This window comes from Spinacia oleracea, chromosome 6 (assembly GCF_020520425.1).
Source record: "Spinacia oleracea cultivar Varoflay chromosome 6, BTI_SOV_V1, whole genome shotgun sequence".
Classification (NCBI taxonomy): Eukaryota; Viridiplantae; Streptophyta; class Magnoliopsida; order Caryophyllales; family Amaranthaceae; genus Spinacia; species Spinacia oleracea.
Window position 1 is genome coordinate 47,204,439 of NC_079492.1, and position 9,126 is coordinate 47,213,564.

Here is a 9,126-nt window from a genome sequence, read left to right on the forward strand (position 1 = left end):
TTGATGTGCACACAAACGTAGAACATAAAAGGAAAAATCTATTGTGTTATCAAATACATGCTTCTAATCAACATAGAATTCAATCAAAAATCATGAAAAATAAGAAAATTACAAGCAAAAAAAAAGGAGAAAAGAGAAAAGAAGAATTTACAGCTAGTGACAACGACTTCATTGTCGTGAAGGATAAGGGCGACGCAAACGCAAACAGATTTTCCGATTGATATTGTTACCCGAGATTAGAAAAAAAATCACATACAAATGAGGAGAGATAAACTTTTGGGGAAAGAGAAACTTTGAGGAGAGAGAAAACAAAAAAAGAGAGATATCTGGTTTTTGACAAATTTATATGCAATTTTTTTTAAAAGAAAGCACATACCTATATAGCTTCTTTATTTTCTTTGGAGAGAGGGTACACCAATATATGACTATACCCTGTTATAACCATCAAGGATATTAATTACGGAGTAGTTCATTAAGTTCACGTCACATAAGTTTGGTTTCATCTATCGAATAGAATACCCCTAATCGTACGGTTCTCGAGTCGGGTCAGTTACTATTACTACTAATAAATGGACAATTTTGTGGCCCAGACATAAACATGATCATATGGATTATGGGCTAGTCCAAGCAAAACCGACTTGGCCATTTGCTTTATCTCCCATTCTTCCCCAATCTATATCAGCTGTCACGTGCCGTCACATGATTTCTCCGAATATATAAAATCAAACTTCCGGATATTACCCTTTTTCCATTTTCTCTGTTTCCCCCTTCACCTGAGATAGAGAAGCCTCCGACCAAAAAAGCGGGCGAGGAGAGAGAAAAACTAGACGAGAGCGCGAGAGAAACCGGCGACTTCTGCGGCGTCCATGACGGTGGAGGTAGTAAAAAGCGGCGTCGATTGTACTTCTTCGGCGGCGGCAGCTATTTTTCAGAACGGTAGCGTTGCAAATGGAGATTTGAAAGGAAACCCTAACAATACTAAGAAACCGAAGGAGAATCGCCGCCGCCGTCGTAAGCAGAAAAAGAAGAAGAGTTCTTCATCTCAAGCTAAAGATGATGGAAATGACAGTGATGCTGATGCCGACGCTGCTCCTCTCCAGGTCTCTTTATGCTCTCTTTTTTTTTTTTGTGGTCTCATGAATTTGATTTGTTTTTATTTAGTTCATTTTAGGATTTTCTTTCGCATTTTGTGTTTTGGTTTCTATTTTGAGATTTTTGATTGTAGTGTATAGCTGATATTAGATTTTAGGGTTCCTCAATTGGCATTAGGTTTCCACTAGTTCTAGTTTATTTGTTTGTGATTTAATGTATTGTATATAGTTATTTGATGAATTTGTGTTTGGAGTTCGGGTTTGTACATGATTGATGTTTTAGGGTTTTGGAAAATTCCTCTAGTTTAATGATTTGGAAATTAGTTATTGTTCTCATTCGGCTTTGGATTACATGTTCTTTCCAAGTAGGAAATGAAATTAACAGTAAGGTGGATTGTGGTTTAAGGCTACATGTAGAAGTGAATCATCCAAACTATTTTGCTTGCACATTACCTGACTGTGTCACCAATTTCATCCCAAAGTAATAGGCTGAACGATTTCCATTGTAGTTTAACTGATCGTGGGTATATGTTTGTAATGGTAGATGTTTCTGCTCAAACGTCTTATTGGACTAACTGACTACTTGAGATCTGTGGAGGATACAAATTTGAACCAAAAAATTCACTGGGCTTGTATGTAAACTTGAATGGCAACCATGTTTCATTGATTGATAAAGCTATGATCGCGTAGCATATGTTCAGGATATTTAGATAAAGCTACGATCACGTAAGATGTATTCAGGATATTTTGATCCATTTGGAGTAGTTAATGATCTGGGTGCAAATGTTATCGTCTTCTCCATATGAAGTGGGTTTATATGTAGTAGGGCATCCACCAAGCAGAGGAGTTCGCAAAGATGGATTATTAATAAGTAGAATATTCTTGTCCTTGCCGTGGGTGCACATTTCTTGGTAGAATAAGAATAATATTGAAAGCTCTCACTGAATACTTTCTTTCCCGTGGCCGTTAAGACATTATTTGAAAGTAATTATTTTTTTAAATAGTTGCTTGTCATTGGAAGCTCTCATGAGTACTAACTTGAAATGCCCAGTATCTTAGTTTGTGATCTATGTAATGTTCTCTTACTGCTCGTGTCTTTGACTTGACTACTTGAGGCAAGACAATTTAAGACAGTTTAATCTCTGTGGCTTAATATAGCTGCTGATTGTGGAATTTGGGAATGAGCCAATGAATAATGTTTTAATCTGTTCTTCATTAGATAAGTAGAGTTTGTCCCGTCTTCCTCTGTTGGTGATTGTGGTATTTTGCAATTAATTGTGTACTATAACACTATATCTATTATACCTCTGGTGAATGTGGAATTTTTCAATTGGGATGAGTTGTGAGATTATTCCGGTTCTTTAGTGGATTTTTTGGGGTAATGTTTGACCCTTGTGTTCTGTCTTCAATTCTCAGGCCGTGGAGGAGGTTGAGGTGAAATACGTGCCCGAAAAGGCTGACTTGGATGATGACATGCTTGAAGATTTCAAGAAGGTTTTTGAAAAATTCACATTTAAAGAACCCGAAGAAGATGAGGTATGTGTTGTCACTCGTGTTTTAAAGATTATTGAATCTAGGATTTTGGCTTTTGCTAGTATTAGCTTGACTTACTTGTTTACTTTGCATTGACCCAGGGTGATGAAAAGAAGGATGAGATAGACCAAGATGCAGCTGGAAAGAAGAAAGATGACTCAGATTCGGATGAGGAAGAACAGGATAATCAACAGAAGGAGAAAGGGATCTCAAATAAGAAAAAGAAGGTGTTGCTTTCATTTCACAGTTCATTTTTTCCTTGTCTATGTTGTATACTTAGTAGATTCTAGAAAGTATTGTTTTGTCTTCCTCTGATTCAATTTTTTTTTTTCTCCTTCCAGTTGCAAAGGAGAATGAAGATTGCGGAGTTGAAGCAGGTTTGCCGAAGGCCTGATGTGGTAGAGGTGGGCTAGTTTACTAAAACAACTACTCTGTTAACATTTTCTTCTTTTAGGTGGGGGGGAGGGGTTGCGTGGGTGAAGTAAGACTGAATTTTACGGGTGCAATCACCTTTGGTCATTAGATGCTTTGGCCCTGAGGTGTATAGATGTTCAGAACTAATAGTTAAATAAAGAGCAGTTTTGGCTCTGATTCACTTAGGGCATTGGAGTATTAGATTAGAGGTAGTGAATCAAGGAGTAATAGGAAACAAAATAAAGAGAAGAAAGATGGGTGAAGAGGCTGGTGGTTGAGGGAAGAAAGTGGGTGGGTAACTGTTACCCTTAACAATGGAAAAGAGGGTAAAAGTTTCCCCCCATTGTCTTGGTTATTGTTTCTCTCCCTCATCGCTCAACCACTAATATCTCATCTCATTTACCACATATTTTTTTTCCATCACCTAATAAATTCTCCCAGTGTTGATATGTTTAGATTTAGTATGAACTCTAATATAAATAAACTAAAAAAAAGTTGGTTGAAAATTATCTATCAGAAAGAGACATGTGTTGTCCGTGCTTTTGAGTGGCAATAATTTGCTAAATACCTATACAAAATAACTCTACAGTTAGATTTTGTAATTGATATTTGGCAAGTTACGGTATATATGCAAATGATCCAACATTCCAACCATTTTAAAGTAACTTTGTATTCATGTATTTATTGCTTTACCCCATTTATAACTCATTATGTTTGATCATGTTTAGATCTGGGATGCAACCGCACATGATCCCAAGTTGCTGGTGTTCCTTAAGTCATACAGAAACACGGTTCCTGTCCCTAGGCATTGGTGTCAGAAGAGGAAGTATTTGCAGGTTAGTAAATGTAGATGATGTGCCCTCTACTTGTAAACTATGTATGCATAACCAAGGGTCATTTACTCATTTAGTATGTGTGATTTGGGGAGAGGGTAAGGGCGATAGCGGTCGATGAGGTGTTATCTTATACACATACATGTGGTTCTTGCAGGGTAGCGGATGTGACATTCATGGAGACAAGACTGGTAGGTTTCTGCCAAAGGGGACCATTGAATGGGTTCTCTTGTTAATGTGTCAAGCGGTGTGGGCGGGGATATAGAACATGATTGATATTTGATAACATTGGTTTAAGATGTTATGTTTTTTTACGTTGTCCACATTGTGGGTTGTTCTTTTGTCAGCATTTATGTTTCTAATTGGTTTCAGATGCCTCAGCGCACTCGAGTATTGCTTAGGCTGAACTTGTTTGCTCCAGATGATCTGAAATCTGGATAAGATTCTAGATTGGATTCAGAGCTTAGCATCTGAAATTCTAGATTGAGATTTTATGTCCGTTATATTTAAGTCCATATTGGATTATGAACTTCTGCCTCATCAATGGTTGGCACATGTTTTGCAGGGGAAGCGTGGTATCGAAAAGCAGCCGTTTCAGCTTCCTGATTTTATTGCTGCAACTGGTATCGAAAAGATTAGACAGGTAACCTGCAAAACTATTAAGGGATTCTTGACACATAATACTTTATGATGTGGAATTTAGTGTAAATTTGAGATAAGCTAGCATGCATTTCTCCTTGTAGGGTGAAGCAATCTTTTTGTTCTTAGCCTTGCATACTTCCAACTTATTATTTCTTTTTTAAGAGTCATGTTGTAGTTGCATAAGAACAAGTTTAGTTTGTGGTCCTTTTCTTTTGCGACAGGCCAAAATAATTATATTCCATTTCCGAGCTTCTTTTTTTCAGAGGGAGAATTACGGTATTTTATGCTTTCAGATTGCGAGTCTTTGCATTGACATATTCTCATCTTTATCAAAACGTCGTCCTAGAAAAATGCAAGCTGATTGGATTGAATTTTTATTGCATGTTGACATCTGTATTTGATGTCATTTTGTCATTGTCTAGGTAATATTTACATGTAGTCTTGGGGTTCTTGTTAGATTGTGATGACTGAATCAGATAATTTGCTCTTACAAACAAATAGCACATGTATAAGGATAAGTTGTAACCTTTACTATGTTTTGGTGCTTATATACAGGCTTACATTGAAAAGGAGGATAGTAAGAAGTTAAAGCAGAAACAACGCGAACGCATGCAGCCGAAGATGGGAAAGATGGATATTGATTACCAGGTTTGTTGCTTTTCCTGGAGTCTGGTTTTTAGTGGAGTAGCTTATAAAATAAGGCTTGTTGGTTATGGAAATTCCTTGATTTTCTTGGTGTCAGTTTTTGAGATTGACTTTCCTTTCCTTCTTCCAGGTTCTGCATGATGCATTTTTTAAATATCAGACGAAGCCAAAGTTGACTTCATATGGAGATTTGTATTATGAAGGAAAAGAATTTGAGGTATGTCTATTTGATATCTCCAGTTCTCCTACATCCATGTATGTTCATATTGCTCCCACCTCAATTTTATCTCTGGTCCTCCTCCAGAAATGCCATTTTTATTTACATGATCAATCATCACTAACAAAAAGTTAATAAGAAATATATACGGCTTGGAGTTTTTAAGACTTGGTCACTGAATTGCGCAATTTCAAACCAGAGGGTTAGTTGGTTACGATTTGGATTGGAGCTTTTCTGGGTGGCACGAGCAACAGATGACTGTTTCTTGTTATTGATCTTGACTATGGAAATGGGAAATAATGACTTAAACATAAGCATTTATCTATTTCTTTCGGTTCTATGTCGTTGTTTTTGGAGTTTTACTTGTAGCTTTACAATTTTTTGTGGGATAGTTTTGACAGCATGGAATTTCCAGCTGAATTATCATGTCTTCTGTGCTGTTGTTTCCTCCATTTACATAAACAGGTTCCTGTTTTTTCTAGTCTGACAAGGTTGCAGTTTGAATTTTTGTGATATGCTTCTGATCCCTTCTCTAGCTTCTGTGAGACTACTTCTTAGAAGGCAGTGTGTTTATACGGGAAAATTATTGCACTTACCAATGCAATTGCTTACTTTTAAACAGTTTGGACTTTGGTCTTATGGCTTGTTTGGTGGGCAGTAATAAATGGTGGTATTGTGTAAAGCATTTGTAGTGCTTGTCCACCCTCAAATATCTCCATAATTTCCATTACCCCTTCCAGAAGTGGTATTGAGCGGTAGCAGTAATATAAATTTATGAAGAAAACACTCATACCTGGGGATGGAGTTTCGTTGGGATGGGATACCTGTTACATAGTTCAATAAGTAAGTTTATTAAAATGTCCCCGCTTATCATGTGGGCAATAACTTTGAAGTCTTTGTTAGAGAGCAATATGATGTACACGTTTCTCCAAAACGGCATTAGAAGATCAGTGAAAGACACCAGTGTCATTTTTCGTTTTAACTGCAGGTAAAACTCAGGGAGATGAAGCCGGGTACCTTGTCTAAGGAGCTGAAGGAAGCTCTTGGTATGCCAGAGGGTGCTCCCCCTCCATGGCTCATTAATATGCAGGTAAGTTCTGTTTTGCACCTTTTTTGCTGTGCGTCTATTTCTTGGGTTCTTATAATCTTTTTTCTTGTTACAGAGATATGGTCCTCCACCATCATACCCACACTTGAAAATTCCTGGGCTAAATGCTCCTATTCCACCTGGTGCTAGTTTTGGTTATCACCCTGGGGGATGGGGAAAACCTCCGGTTGACGAAGTAAGTGTTCTATTCACCTCCAAATAGTTGATGGGGTACTTACCCCTATGCCCTTATTTTCGCAAGTTAATGGTCTTATATTTTTGCCCTTCTGTTGTCTGTTTGGTAGTATGGACGTCCACTGTACGGAGATGTTTTTGGTGTTCAACAGCAAGATCAACCTAATTACGAGGTTTGCTGGTTATTTTTTCTTTTATACATGCCCGTTCTTATATTCCAATCTGTTTCTAAAGAAGAACTAATTCTGTTTTTTGGATTTAGGAAGAACCCGTGGACAAGTCGAAGCATTGGGGTGATTTAGAGGAAGAAGAAGAAGAGGAAGAGGAAGAGGAGGAGGATGATGATATCATGGATGATGAGGTACTTGAAGAGGATGAGCTTGGTGATGGCATTCAGTCTATTGATAGCCTATCAAGGTACTTCAGTTAGTTACTGTACTGTATTATTCTAAGTTTCTGATTTCAGGAAAGAATATCAGTGTAGGGCCTGTATGCTATGCTGTTGTCGAGTTCTTGAGCATGGTTTCCATCATCATTTATTATATTGCCATCTAAATGAAAGAAATATGTCCTTCATTTTCTCTTAACCCCGTCTCAGTTGGGAGCGTGAGAAGTTCCCAACTCCATTCCTTCACTAGCTAGAGATTTAAGTTATATTTCTACTGCTAATGAGTTTGGGGTCTTTTGTTTCTTGTGCAGTACTCCTACTGGTGTGGAGACACCTGATGTTATTGACCTTCGTAAGCAACAGAGGAAAGAGCCCGAGAAAGCTCTTTATCAAGTAAGCAAGGAATTTGGGACTAATAACATTCTTTAACTATACCCTTCGACACATAATTCGACATTGTTTGCTATATTTGTTCTAATATATTCTTGTTTCTTTTCATTTTGAAGGTACTTGAAGAAAAAGAAGAGAGGATTGCTCCAGGCACATTGATGGGAGTATCTCATACGTATGTGTTCTTGTCTGACAAATTATTTCATGTTACTGGAAAAACTTTGATAATATATTTTCTATTCTAATGTTAATCTGAAAAAAAAAATTGTTACCAGGTATGCTGTTGGAGCTGCCAATCAAGACAAAGCAGGAGCTAAGAGGGTAATAAAGATGTTTCTCTTTCTTGTCAATAAAGATGTTTCTCTTTCTTGTCTCCCCCCCCCCCCCCCCCGCCTCCGAAACCCTACCTTTCTCAAGGGTGGTCTTAGGCTCTTAGCCATTCAGAATAAAGATACATAGCTCAATTTTGCTTTCTTTGCAAAGATTTCACTCTATAACCTGTGCACTGACTACTTAATAGCTGATCTTAGTAAGAACTTGTCCGGATTTCACTCCATATCCTGTGGTTTTCAGCAAATGTTTTTATTAAGCTTTTCATGTAACTTGAAGGATTTGAAAACTCATCTGCATTTAGAGCTCAATAGATTACGAGGTTAAGGAACTACAAGAATCCTGTTTAGAAACTATCATTTCACTGATAGATGGTTTTTGTGTACAGGTTGATCTTCTTAGGGGTCAAAAGGCAGATAAAGTGGATGTGTCTCTACAGCCAGAAGAGTTGGAGACCATTGACAATGTATTGGCTGCAAAGTAAGTTTTTAGCTCTTTAAGAATCTGTTATCTGTTTACGCAATTCTCCATTGTAACTTGCTCAAAATTTCTGGTTTTGTGTTTTAAACAAAAAAATTCTCCGTGTTATGTTTTCCAGGTATGAAGAAGCAAGGGAAGAGGAGAGGCTACGAAGCCAGCGGGAGGATTTCAGTGATATGGTTGCAGAGGTTGGTAGCTTGCTTTTGGAAATGAATCTATGAGTTCCGTTGTTCTATCATTACTAAATCTTTTTTTTATGATGCTTTTTGCTGCAGAACGAAAAAAAGAGGAAGCGAAAGCAGGAGAAGGATGGGAAGTCGAAGAAGAAGGATTTCAAGTTTTAGTTTCAAATGCGTTGTTTTTTGTATCATCTGTAGCAGGGTTACACCGTTTCTTCCCTAGTCGGGAATTTGATCCGTCTGGTCTAGGTCGTTGGTAGCATAAATTTTGGTTTAATGGCGAAGCAGACATTTAGTCCAGCATCCCGTGGTTCTGCAGTATTTAGCTGAGAGGATATAGATCTGTTTGTGCTGCCACTGTTAATTTCATCTTGAACTTGGATGTAAAACCATAAACCACCTCCTTGTATAAAAGAGAGCAGTTAATATATTTGTATGTTACTTCTTAATCTTGTTAATTTTAGCTTTTGGCTAGTTGATTGGAACGATTGTATTCAGATGTGGTCTGGAGTTGATAAAATTGTCAATGATCATGTCCCTGGAAAACAAGAACGGAACTGTGAAAGACGAGAACCGGTACGCAGCCTACGATACCTACTTGGTTTAGTAGGCAATTGGGTTAAAACGTCGAGTCAATCGCTTCCTGATTTTGTATTCACTCAGTTTATAATTAAGAGTGAGGAATGTCTCTCATCTATGATT

At 37.6% G+C, this 9,126-nt stretch overlaps 1 protein-coding gene across 1 annotated transcript; it reads left to right on the top strand.

The window, feature by feature from the left end:
* Positions 1-744: 744 nt before the first annotated feature.
* On the top strand, positions 745-8,873 carry LOC110795667 (uncharacterized). Its single transcript, XM_022000686.2, has 18 exons — positions 745-1,100; positions 2,508-2,627; positions 2,726-2,851; positions 2,966-3,028; positions 3,767-3,874; positions 4,437-4,514; positions 5,069-5,161; positions 5,289-5,375; positions 6,364-6,465; positions 6,539-6,658; positions 6,768-6,830; positions 6,920-7,074; positions 7,357-7,438; positions 7,552-7,610; positions 7,711-7,756; positions 8,154-8,245; positions 8,364-8,433; positions 8,521-8,873. Exons 1-18 carry the CDS (start codon positions 867-869, stop codon positions 8,587-8,589), a joined length of 1,767 nt encoding a protein of 588 aa, XP_021856378.2. The 5' UTR covers positions 745-866; the 3' UTR covers positions 8,590-8,873.
* Positions 8,874-9,126: the final 253 nt, after the last annotated feature.

Excerpts from the sequence above, each read along its gene's own strand:
- LOC110795667 (XM_022000686.2), top strand. The coding sequence starts at position 867 with ATGACGGTGGAGGTAGTAAAAAGCGGCGTCGATTGTACTTCTTCGGCG. Across the intron at positions 2,628-2,725 it reads AAGAACCCGAAGAAGATGAG|GGTGATGAAAAGAAGGATGA; the intron begins GTATGTGTTGTC and ends GCATTGACCCAG. Across the intron at positions 7,439-7,551 it reads CCGAGAAAGCTCTTTATCAA|GTACTTGAAGAAAAAGAAGA; the intron begins GTAAGCAAGGAA and ends TTCATTTTGAAG.